The 12,727-nt window shown below is 44.0% G+C and overlaps 1 protein-coding gene across 3 annotated transcripts in view; it reads left to right on the top strand.

The window, feature by feature from the left end:
* LOC114704984 (desmocollin-2) overlaps window positions 1–11,161 on the top strand; it is a 37,706-nt gene extending 26,545 nt beyond the window's left edge. The window contains exons 12-17 of one of the 3 annotated variants that reach the window (XM_028886543.2): window positions 964–1,188; window positions 5,654–5,890; window positions 6,423–6,547; window positions 8,281–8,541; window positions 9,234–9,279; window positions 9,366–9,457. In XM_028886543.2, coding sequence (XP_028742376.1) covers window positions 964–1,188; window positions 5,654–5,890; window positions 6,423–6,547; window positions 8,281–8,541; window positions 9,234–9,269 — 884 coding nt within the window. In that variant the 3' untranslated portion in view covers window positions 9,270–9,279; window positions 9,366–9,457. Of the gene's footprint in view, window positions 1–963; window positions 1,189–5,653; window positions 5,891–6,422; window positions 6,548–8,280; window positions 8,542–9,205; window positions 9,280–9,365 lie in introns of those variants that run through there. The other 2 variants (XM_028886540.2, XM_028886541.2) reach the window with 2 other exon arrangements.
* The last annotated feature ends 1,566 nt before the right edge of the window (window positions 11,162–12,727 follow it).

The raw sequence follows: 12,727 nt of genomic DNA, 5'->3' as shown, positions 1-12,727 counted from the left end.
CCTTGGTTTCCACTTCCTTAGGTTGGCAGCTGTGTGAGAGACGTGACCCCAGGCACTGGGTGGTTCAGTTTTTCCTCTTCCTCCATCTCTAGTATCAAAATCTTCCTTAGTGAGTAGAAAGAACAGAAGGTTTAGAGATAGGAATCCTAGTTTCATCTTTGGCTTTAGACTTCATAAACTCCCTGGGCCCTTGATTGCTTCATCTTTGTGTGTCCCAGACTTCCCAATGCCTTGTATAGAGTTATCAGGAAGATTTCTCTATATATGAATGACAGGTTAATTACAGAAGTTACACCCTTAGTCCTAAGTTCCGTTTATTTAATAAATAGATGACATGCTACTTATGAAACTACACCCATAGCGATAATTTCTACATTTGGAAATGTCCCTCCACCCTTCAAACACCTCCGTGAACCATTTTCTGTTTAAATTTTCTAAATACATATCTTCTACTATTCAGCATGCCTGCTCTAAAACCTTAAGCATTCTCTTTGTGTATGCCCACCTCCAAGTTCTCTACGCTAGCTTTCAAAGGTCCTTAGCTCTTGTCTGTGTCAACTCCCATCTGCCTTCCATTTTCTTCACATCACAGGTATAGGTGACATGCTGTCCACACCCTTGATTTACCTGCACTTTAAGCATACTATGTACCCCTACCCTACTCTCTTTTTGTCTCTTCAAATCAACTGAAATTTCTCTGTCTAGAACTTTCCATGCCTAATGTAATGACGTAGTGAATGGATGAAAATGTCCAGGTACCAGTGATTATATGTATGGTCCACTTGGAAGCAGTAAGATTTCCCTGTGTCATTGCTCATGGCTGTACTTGTTGCTGTAACTTATGCATTGTAAGTGATTATTAATATATTATAATATAATTAATATAGAGATTAATTTCCATTGTGTGATTTTCTAGCAAAAAATAAAGGCATTAAAAATGTGTTCTTATTGTTCTATGTCTAGATGGGAAAAGCTGTACTGGAACTCTGGGAATTATTCTGGAAGATGTGAATGACAATGGCCCATTCATACCCAAGCAGACGGTGGTAATATGTAAGCCCACCATGTCCTCTGCTGAAATTGTGGCAGTTGATCCCGATGAGCCAGTGAATGGCCCGCCCTTTGATTTTAGTTTGGAGAGTTCTGATTCAGAAGTACGGCGGATGTGGAGGCTGACGAGAATCAATGGTGTGTGATTTCAAATACTGCCTTTTCCTTTTCGACATCAGGCCGCTCTCTCTCTCTCTCTCTCTCTCTCTCTCTCTCTCTCTCTCTGTCTCTTTCCTCCCTCTCCCCCTCTCTCTCCCTCTTCCCCCTCCTCTGGAAATAAGAGAAAAATTCATTGACTGAGAACCACTCAGGAAGAAGACGTGAGTCCCGGCATAATAGGCAGTGACCCTCTCCAGTGTTAGTTGTTGATGATATCAGGTATTCCGTAGACTCCCATTCACATCCAAGCACTCACCTGCATGGATGTTTTGCAACTGCTGGCCTGGCAGCAGCTGGGACAGTGAGCCCCTCCTTGTAGAGGTATCTGTTCTCTGACAGTGTCCACCCCGCACTGCTTCTCTCTGAGGCCATGCTGACATCTCACTGTTTTGTGTCTAGTGTGTTCTTTTTGGAAATCTTCCTCGCTTTGGTTCTCAGTGGACCGTAGCCCAGAAGGGACCTATGGTGCAAAAATGGCTGAGGTTAAAGCGACTTTTCTCCACTGCCACACTGCATCCCACCTACACCAGAACTTAATTCTTGTCTCCTAGACGTGCTGCCATGGACTGTGAGGTCATGGCCTCATAGCTTTCTTAACTCAAGAACCTCAGTCACCTTTTGGGTGACCTGAAACTTGGAAACTCCAAATTATTTCAACCCCAGCTCTCAGTGGTCATGTCTCAGATTTCTGATAGGACAGAGTAAAAGAAAAGTTAAAAAACAAAACCAAGAAAACAATGCAGGCAGAACCAAGGATGGGGAAAGAAAACCATGGGCATAGCCAAGCAAGCCGAGGCACCCTGTCTTGAACCATGATGATCTGTAGACTGACAAGACATGCACATTTTAAAACAATGTTATCTTGTATGTCTTGGGAAGAGGAGAGAGATTTTTATTTGTTCTTTTTTATTTGTTTGGTTTTGGTTTTGGTTTTTTGAAACAGGGTTTCTCTGTCTAGTTTTGGTGCCTGTCCTGGATCTCGCTCTGTAGACCAGGCTGGCCTCAAACTCACAGAGATCCACTTGGATCTGCCTCCCAAGTGCTGGGATTAAAGGTGTGTGCCACCACCGCCCGGCTATTTGTTCTTTCTTAAGAAAGAATAACTTTGTTCTTGGATTTTGTCCATCCTACTTAATTGAGGCCAGAGTGTTTTAGTTTAAATGGCATTAAGAGAAAATGAGGGATTTTAAAATTTTCTGCTCAGCCAGTTAACATTTTTGGCAACAATGTTCTAGTCAGAACCCTTGTATCACTTTGCCTCTGTGGCAGCAGAACTGAGCCCAGGGTCCTCGGGTGTCATTTTGTCTCTGTGGCACCAGAACTGAGCCCAGGGTCTTGCACATACTGATCATGTGTTCTTCCACTGAGCTGTAACCCAGCTCCAGAGCTTTGTTATTTTAAAAATACCAGTTCTTGAACATGCATGAAAGCTTGGGAAATTCCAGGGTGAGGAGAATGTACCCAACAGAGGTCACATGGGCTTCATGTCAAACCCTGGATCCACAAGTTGTTACATAAATCTGACCACGGTATTTATTCTCTGGGAGCATCAGTGTACTCATGTGTAAAATTGGATTATTTCTAAAAGTCAACAAGATAATGAACGGAATAGAGCATGACTCACTCTCTGTTCTGTGTGTTGGCTTGTGATTATGTCTTACACAATGCACTGAATCGATAACTGTGGTTTCTGTTGAAATCCTAGTTCTGTGATTTCTTGTCCTAGGAAGCCAAATTCATATTAGGAACTTCAAACACTATAGAGAAAACGAGCAGGCCACACTGGGAAGTCAAGTAACACTGATTGTTCTGTGGCTTGTGGCAATCTACAGTGAGAATCATATTACATCTTTGGCTCTGAGCCTGAGATCCTACCGGCATTTGATCTGGATATTTACTGCTTTTGTTCTAAAATAAAATAAAATCCATCAAAAACAAAACAGCAACAAAAAAATTCAGTTGGTCCCAGTGTCCTATCAGCATAAGTGTGTTTGTGTTCCTGTGGTGCGCTCATGTGCTGCCCATGAAGTAAATGTGTTCCAAGCTGTCAGAACCAGTTCCGGTTGATAAACCACAAGTATTCATGTCCATTTGGCACAGTTTATGAAAACAAATGTGAGACACCAAAATTTCAGATCTCTAACTCCCCGATGAGTCACACATGAATGGAAATCTAATATAATGGGTTTAATTGAATATATTGAAAATAGGACAGAAACTAACCTCTACCACGTCTGTTAGTTATGGTAGGAAGGATTTGTTTATGAACAGATAAAGCACTTTGTTCCAAGAGCAGAAGGACTGCAACAGAGGTGGTGTATTAGTTTCTTCCCTCAGTGCTGCGACACAGTAACAAGGAAGGAAGCTTGCAGAAGGAAAGGTTTCCTCTGCCTCGTGGTTTGAGGGCGCAGCCCACCATGGTGGGAAGGCATGGCTGCAGGAGCTTGAGGCCGCTGGTCACATTCCATCCACAGTCAGGAAGCAGAGAGGGATGAATGCTGGTCTACTGCTCTTTTCCTCCTTTTTTTTTTTCAAGTCCAGCCCACAGGATAGCTCCATGTGCGTTCAGTGTGGTTATTCCCTCATCACTTAAACCTCTCTGGAAAGGCCCTCAGAGGCGTGCCTAGAAGTGTGTCTCCTAGGTGACTTTAAAATCCTGCCACATTGGCAGTGGAAATTAGCTATTGCAGGCAGCATTAGACTAACTGAAATTACAGTGTGCTTGCAGTGGCCATGGGTCAGAGGCAGTGTGCTTGCCGTGACTGTGGGTCAGAGGCAGTGTGTTTGCAGTGGCCGTGGGTCAGAGGCAGTGTGCTTGCCGTGACTGTGGGTCAGAGGCAGTGTGCTTGCAGTGGCCGTGGGTCAGAGGCAGTGTGTTTGCAGTGGATGAGAGTCAGAAGCAGTGTGTTTGCAGTGGCTGTGGGTCACAGGCAGTGTGCTTGCAGTGGCCGTGGGTCAGAGGCAGTGTGCTTGCAGTGGCTGTGGGTCACAGGCAGTGTGCTTGCAGTGGCCGTGGGTCAGAGGCAGTGTGCTTGCAGTGGCTGTGGGTCAGAGGCAGTGTGTTTGCAGTGGCCGTGGGTCAGAGGCAGTGTGCTTGCAGTGGATGAGAGAGGCAGTGTGTTTGCAGTGGCTGTGTGTCAGGGGCAGTGTGCTTACAGTGGCCATGGGTCAGGGACAGTGTGCTTGCAGTGGCCGTGGGTCAGAGGCAGTGTGTTTGCAGTGGCCATGGATCAGAGGCAGTGTGTTTGCAGTGGCTAGGGTCAGAGGTAGTGTGCTTGCAGTGGCCGTGGGTCAGAGGCAGTGTGCTTGCAGTGGCCGTGGGTCAGAGGCAGTGTGTTTGCAGTGGCCATGGGTCAGGGACAAGGCAGTGTGCTTGCAGTGGCCATGGGTCAGGGACAGTGTGCTTGCAGTGACTGTGGGTCAGGGGCAGTGTGCTTGCAGTGGCCATGGGTCAGAGGCAGTGTGATTGCAGTGGCCGTGGGTCAGAGGCAGTGTGATTGCAGTGGCTGTGGGTCAGAAGCAGTGTGTTTGCAGTGGCCGTGGGTCAGGGGCAGTGTGTTTGCAGTAGCTGAGGGTCAGAGGCAGTGTGTTTGCAGTGGCCGTGGGTCAGAGGCAGTGTGCTTGCAGTGGCTGTGGGTCAGAGGCAGTGTGTTTGCAGTGGCTGTGGTCAGAGGCAGTGTGTTGCAGTGGCTGTGGGTCAGAGGCAGTGTGCTTGCAGTGGCTGTGGGTCAGAGGCAGTGTGCTTGCAGTGGCTGTGGGTCAGAGGCAGTGTGTTTGCAGTGGCTGTGGGTCAGAGGCAGTGTGCTTGCAGTGGCCTTGGATCAGAGGCAGTGTGCTTACAGTGGCTGTGGGTCAGAGGCAGTGTGCTTGCAGTGACTGTGGGTCAGAGGCAGTGTGCTTGCAGTGGCTGTGGGTCAGAGCAGTGTGCTTGCAGTGGCTGTGGGTCAGAGGCAGTGTGCTTGCAGTGGCCGTGGGTCAGAGGCAGTGTGCTTGCAGTGGCCGTGGGTCAGAGGCAGTGTGCTTGCAGTGGCCGTGGGTCAGAGGCAGTGTGTTTGCAGTGGCCGTGGGTCAGGGGCAGTGTGCTTGCAGTGGCCGTGGGTCAGGGGCAGTATGCTTGCAGTGGCCGTAGGTCAGGGGCAGTGTGTTTGCAGTGGCCGTGGGTCAGGGGCAGTGTGCTTGCAGTGGCCATAGGTCAGGGGCAGTGTGCTTGCAGTGGCCGTGGGTCAGGGGCAGTGTGCTTGCAGTGGCCGTGGGTCAGGGGCAGTGTGCTTGCAGTGGCCGTAGGTCAGGGACATTCAGTTCAACCACAGCTTCAGGGTCATAGCATTTATGATAATCCACAAGTGTCCATTTGTAGGAAAATGGATATCTGTTTGATAACTGGCCATTTTTCCTGAAAAGATGTTGGTGGCTTTGTAACACCTGGTTTTATTTGTTTATTCAGATACAGCAGCTCGTCTGTCCTATCAGAATGACCCTTCATTTGGATCCTACATAGTTCCTGTCCGAGTTACAGACAGGCTCGGTCTGTCCTCAGTCACTTCACTGAACGTCATTGTTTGTGACTGCATTACTGAAAGTGACTGTACAACCCGCTCAGGAGAAAGGGCTGGCTATGCTGACGTGAGACTCGGACCCTGGGCTATTCTGGCTATACTGTTGGGCATAGCCTTGCTGTTTTGTAAGTCCTTTAAAACAATTTTAAGACGTATTCTCAGAATGAATGTTAATGCTTATAGGTTGTAGTTTGGACATAGATATATTTCTATTAACAATATATTTAACGTATGTATTTCAGATTTTTTACATATATCGATCTTATTTTGGTGAGAATATGCCCTGTGTGACAGTCAGAGAACAATTTTCAGGAGTCTGTGGGACTCTGGGAGGGAACATAGGTCATCCATTTTGGTGGCATGCACTTTTTCCTACTGAGCCACCTCATCAGTTCATGTATTTAATACATATGTTTAAATGTGCTTGTGTGTATTCTCAGCAGAAGACACAGTTCACTGTAGAAATATATCATGTGGTCTGTGTTTGTAGCATATCTGTTAGGACACTCGTGCATTCACTCATGCGATCATACGTTCTTGAAGGTGTTCCGCAGACACCTTTTGATGCCTGATTTGTTCATGTCAGATGCTGTAAACACAGTTGGACATTATGGATGAGAGACCTAAGGGAGCCCCTTCCTTCCTTTCCTTCGCCAGGTATCCTGTTTACATTAGTCTGCAGTGTTTCCCAGGCAGCAAAACAGCAAAAAATTCTTCCAGATGACATAGCGCAGCAGAACCTAATCGTGTCAAACACCGAGGCTCCTGGCGATGACAAAATTGTAAGTCGCTCACCCGTCTTTAAACAGAGGACCATTAGCCTACAGGACGCGCTTCTTCTAAAAACCAGTTTTGTTGTTTGGTTTTCTCAACAAACTTCTTTTGGTGTCTGGTAATTTAGCAGCAAATGCCATCCATGCAAGGCAATCAGTAAAATGCATATAGTTCCCACAGATGTGAGGTATTTCAATTTGGCCATGCAGTGCTACTTAATATTGAAAAAATCCTTTAGTATGAATTTTTTTTTCTGTTCCATGTGTCTCCTGGCTTCAATGTTAGGCCTGTGTTTTTGTTTTTTAAATCTATCTAAATTGCTGTTTATACTTTAAAACATTGTTCTTAATTACTCACAGATCACCAGTATAATTGTTTTTTTTTTTTTTTTTTAAACCTGGCTCCAGCAATAAAACCACTACTGACTTTGATCACGGTGGGAAAAGGTTTATTGGATTCTTCCTGACTATCATGTGGGTTAGAAGTGAGCCGGAGGCGGGCGGTCTAAAGCAGTACAGAAGCTGGAGGCTGCTGAGGGGCTGGCTCTGTGTTCCTAGCCCAGTGTGTGAAGGAAGACGGAGCCACTGTCTTCCAAAGCCCAACTGATGGCCGGGCAGGAAAGGTCTAGAAGCGCGAACACACAAACAACAGAAACAACACAAAAAACGTAACCATAGCTGAGAAAAAGACCGAGGGGAAAAAACTTAAATTATATTGCAGGGTGAAAACCCACTACCTGGAAGAGGAAGGGCCAGTGTGTTGGCATTTCTGGCATTGTCCTGCCTGGTTTATTGTTTGATTTATGAGACTGCAAGGATTATACACTCGTAGTAAATTTTTCTTTGTATTTGAGTTGGGAGGAACTAAGTTCGTTGTTGACTGAGAAAGCTTCTCATTATTCCTGTTTCTTCTCCTACCTGATAAAGGGGAACGGGTTTAACTGAGAAAGTAAATCCCTGTGACACAGCAGTGCGGCTTTCAAGGCACTGGAAGGCTGTAACGGACCGTGTCCTGTATGCTAAGGAGTGTTTAAAATGGAATCTCCTGCCTAGTTGCCTCCCAAACTGATCAAGCCAATCAACTGTCTCAGCTATTCAGAGGGCCTGATCCAGCTGGGGGCCCCTCAGCCTTTGGTTCATAGTTCATGTGTTTCCGTTCATTTGGCTATTTTTTTCAATAATTGAGTAAAACCGAAATTTATTATAAGTGGGACCAAGTCCTGTGCTCATTGCATGAGTTGGCTGTCTGAAACCTGGAGCTTATGCAGGGACACTTGGCTCAGTCTGGGAGGAAGGGACTGGACCTGCCTGGACTGAGTCTACCAGGTTGATCGCAGTCCTCGGGGGAGGACTTGTCCTGGAGGAGGTGGGAATGGGGGGTAGGCTGGGGTAAGGGGAGGGGGTGGGAGGGGGGAGAATAGGGGAACCTGTGGCTGATATGTAGAACTGAATGGTATTGTAAAATAAAATTTAAAAAAAACAGTGGAATCTCCATCAAGCATTTTGATGTGCACCTGCAGCTTGTTTCTTGTGTTAGACGTGGTATCTAGTACAGGGCCCGTGCTAGAGGTACCGAGGATGGAAAGGGCAGATGGAAAGAACAGATCCAGTCCTTCTGTGTCTTTGGGAAGATTCTCTTCTAATGCCGACCTAAGGCCGAGGCCTCATCTGCTCCTGCTCGTCCTTCTTACTGCCCTTTGCTCCTCTGTACAGTTAACTGATGTCCGCCATTATCGTTTCAGTATTCCGCAAATGGCTTCACAACTCAAGCTGTGGGGGCTTCTGGGCAGGCTGCTTTTGGCCCCACGGGAGCAGGAGTCAAAAGCGGAGGCCAAGAGACCATTGAGATGGTGAAAGGCGGCCACCACACCCTGGAGTCCTGCGGGGGGGCTGGGTACCATCACCACACCCTGGATCCCTGCAGAGGAGGACTCGTGGAGGTGGACAGCTACAGACACACGTACTCCGAGTGGCACAACTTCACTCAGCCCCGACTTGGTGAAGTGAGTTCCTGAGCTGTCCCCCAAACTTATATTGATATCATTTAATTTTACAAAAGATTCCAGCTTAGTGTTTGTGTAGACTGCTACTTTTAGTTAATGATGGATCGACTTATTGGAAAGTTACTATTTTTAATTAATTTGGGTTTTAATTATGTTCAGATTAATGTGGTCATTCACTTTCCTGAATATTTTATTACTTTTTTTTGTTGTTGTTGTTGCTTTTTGGTATTTTGAGATACGGTTTCTCTGTGTTGCCCTGGTTTTCCTGGAACTTGCTCTGTAGATCAGGCTGGCATCAAACTCAGATCTGCCTCCCTCTGCCTCCTGAGTGCTGGGATTAAAGGCACACACCATCACCACCCCATGGCTTTTATGACTAGTTAAGGAAATAATTTCGTGCTATGACTTTGCATCTTACAAATTTTGTTTTAGCAACCCAACCTCTAGCACAAGGCAATACCAATATGTGCCGTCACTTTTCTATTCAGAAAGAATGGAGCTCATATCAATTTGGGCTCAGTTTACTGAGTGTGTTTTCACTTTTATCATTATTTAGAAAGAGGGAAGCAATGGCCACTTAAGATGAACACTTGGGGACTTACTGCCACTCAGGACTTTTAGAAGCATGCTAATACTGACTTTATGGTGTGATTTTATGATACAGACCAATCATGTGCATTTTCTACACATAGGAAACCATTAGAGGACACACTCTGATTAAATATTAAACAATGAAAGGTAAATCGAAGCAATTCTTTTTCTGTAAGTATGTTTTGGTGCTTAAAATAATAAAAATAAACTATGTTGTGCTTTCTCCCCGACAGAAGGTGCAGTTGTGCCACGAGGATGACAACCAACAGCTCGCTCAAGACTACGTCCTCACGTACAACTATGAAGGCAGAGGTTCCGCTGCTGGCTCTGTGGGTTGCTGTAGTGACCAACAGGAAGAAGATGGGCTTGAGTTTTTGGACCATTTGGAGCCCAAATTTAGGACATTAGCAGAAGTATGTGCAAAGAGGTGAAGAACTTTGAACAGGGTATCCAAACTAATGAACCTAGTACTTTTTCATCACTGCTTTTAAATATAAACCAGGATTTTAAAAAAAGATGTTATATTTGGGGCTTCCCCCGCAACCTGCCTTGGTCTGCAGAATGTCCATGGAAATGCACATTTACAGAGAAACTTTGTACATTAGTACACTTGAACTTGAAAACTATTTTGCATGGGTTTTAATTACTTCTTTTTTACCCAGGTGTCATCTATAGATAGAAACTTTAAGGGAGTTTGCATTATTGTTTACATTGGGCATAATGACATCAGCCAATTTATAGTGCAATAAAATTTAATGGATCTGAGTCTATTTATGGACTACTTCACCTATAACCCAATTGGAGACTGTAGAAATGGTTATCTCCAATCAATGAATTAATTGATGGTTCGTATGGTGCTTGGAAACTGTTGTTTCCCCAAACATTCTACTCTGTATATACTGTGTCTTACATTTGTGATATTCTTGTAACATGGCCTGGCTTCATAGTGCCAAGGTAGATTGTCAAGCAGCCATTGAGTGTGTGTGCAGTTCCATTCCAGTGGGGGTTGCTTTTAGGTTCTATCCTGGGTAAAATCCTACACGGAATCTGCATCTCCTTTGTACCGACTTTGTCAGTTAAATTTAGATTTCAAAACTTCTTTAAATTGTATTTTTTGTTACTCCTAAAAGTTTTTTTTTATATGAAATCCCAAATGGTCTATACCCCCATCCCCTCTCCACTTTTTTTTCTCTTTCTCTCCTATCTGATTTTGAAACTTGTACTTGGGTTGAAAAATCCAAAATATTCTTAAAAGTTGTCTCTTCTCATAAAATAGTCTTTCTGTGGTATGTAAGATATGCATTGTCAGTTCTCTTCAGGTCAATGTAATAGCAACTTTGTTTTGAAATTTTTGGTAATTGCTTCATTTCTGTCCTTAGTGAAGAACTTTCAATTTTTCCATGGAAACTTTAGGACTCTTTCATGATCTATTAGAAGCAACATTCTATATAACAGAAACAATAATGTGGTTAGAAGTAGGATATGGCTACCTAGTGTGGACTAGCATATTTACGATCTCTGTCTTTAATTCAAGGACACTGGAAGTGGGAAATAGTGATGTGTGTGTGAAGTAAGTGTCGCAGCATAAGAATCTCAACTGATCTCTGGGATAACGACTTCATACCTTTTTAGATGATATAGCTGGTCACAATTACATGATTGTAAAGTTTATTTTAAAAAATAGTTTGTAATTACAGCTTTTACCAAACAGAAATGGGCCAAATGCTTTAAAAAATTTTGAGAATTTATATGTGAGTAAACTTCATAGCCAACCAAATTCTAGATCAGAGGCCACACTTCCTGCAGTCAGTGAGCTCAGTGCTTTACATGGGTATTCTAGGTACAACTCGGATGCATTTGATTGTTCACAGTGTGTCTGTCTTGAATTCACCAGGCTGGCTCATAACAATTATTTTTCAGAACAAACATTTGGAAAAATTGGGAATACAACTGGGTTTGCTTGTAGAGTCATTATTATTCAGTCAAAAATATTTCTCAGTTATTTTTAATAAATTATGTACAAAATGGTTGTGTGCTAGTGGTGATGATAAAGGAAACTAAGCAACTTTAAGCAGCGAGGTGGGTTTGTTACTCTTGGGTCTCATATGGTATGAATGGTTATAACACAGGGAACCAGCTTCCATTTTCCAGCTTCTGTTATTGAGATCATAGAATTAGCTGGATTCACAGAGATACTTGGTGCACTGTAACCAACACACTCGAATTATTCCTGTGATACTGGCTAATTTGTATACTCTATTTTTATCATCTTGAAATAGAAGATAATTTTAGAATTCTTACCTAGTATATTTAAGAGGCACTTGAATTAAAAGAAAAATGTGTGTGGTTGTGTCTTATTTGGGGTTACTCTTGCTATGTTAAAGCACCGTGATCAACAGCAACTTGGGGAGGAAAGGGTTTATTTGACTAACATAGATGAATTTTTAAAAAGGGGAACAGGGTTAAGAATAAATGTCATATAAAATGGTCTACCTCAACTTACCCCTAATAATAATAAATGATTTTAAATATATCATATATATAGCCCCTTTTATACCAATAATAATCAATTAAGAAAATGGGACAATGGGGGCTGCTTTGAGTTGACATTTGCCATTTGAGAATGTGTATTTTCATAATGATCAATTATGACTGAATCTCGTATGTGCAGTTGTTTAGAACACATCTGTAAACATTGAAGCATCTGCACAGGACTGCCTAGTTGGTCATGCTGTTGACATACCATGTTCAGGCAGATGGACAGAAGAATATCCACTTCTTATATGGCTGAAAATTCTGAAGCCCTCTGAATTACAACTTTACCTGGAAGGCCTTTCCTCACCTGCTCTCCCACCTGTCCTGCCAGACATTAGCAATGGATTGTTGCAAGTCTGTGGTTCTTTCTAGTCAGCACAGCAATCCACAATACACAGGCTCTGGAGTGGTTTCCCTGTTGCAAATCCCATTGTTATCCTTACTGGGCACAGGCTTTGAGGTGCCATCTAAACTCTCTAGGCCTACTTTCCTACCTTGTGTTGAGAGGGGAGAAGAGAGCTCAGAAGGACTGCGGGCAAGGATGAGTTCATTCATGAAGACTTGTTGCAGAATTGCACTGAGTGCATCTGGACAGCTGTTGCTGATGCTGCGGATACTTGGGGGAGTCATCACAGCTGCAGCCTCCGTTCTGTTGCTGTCTGCCACCTGCCCCTGTCCATCTATCCCAGAAGCATGACGAGCATCTTACCTGGGATGGACTTTGGGACTTCATGGCTCAGAATTGTTTCTACATCTCACTCCTGAAGTCACAGAAGCTCTGTTTTACTCATTTATAGCCCAGGAATCAGAGTGATAAGTCTTGAGACTACTGAAAAGGAAGGGAAGCTTCTTAATTAGCCATCATTGTATCCGGAGGCAAACTTTTAGGGACTTTTCCCAGAGAAATGGATGTGACACATCTTCACAAGGAGAAAACCAATGACACTCTATTGTCAGTGAGTTTAATTATTTCTTTTTTTTTTTTTCTTTTTAAGACAGGATCTCATTATATAGCCCAGGCTAGCCTCAAACTCATGATCCTCCTGCCTCAGCCTTCCAG

Source organism: Peromyscus leucopus, chromosome 19 (assembly GCF_004664715.2).
Source record: "Peromyscus leucopus breed LL Stock chromosome 19, UCI_PerLeu_2.1, whole genome shotgun sequence".
NCBI lineage: Eukaryota > Metazoa > Chordata > Mammalia > Rodentia > Cricetidae > Peromyscus > Peromyscus leucopus.
This window is presented reverse-complemented; position numbering and strand designations above follow the sequence as displayed.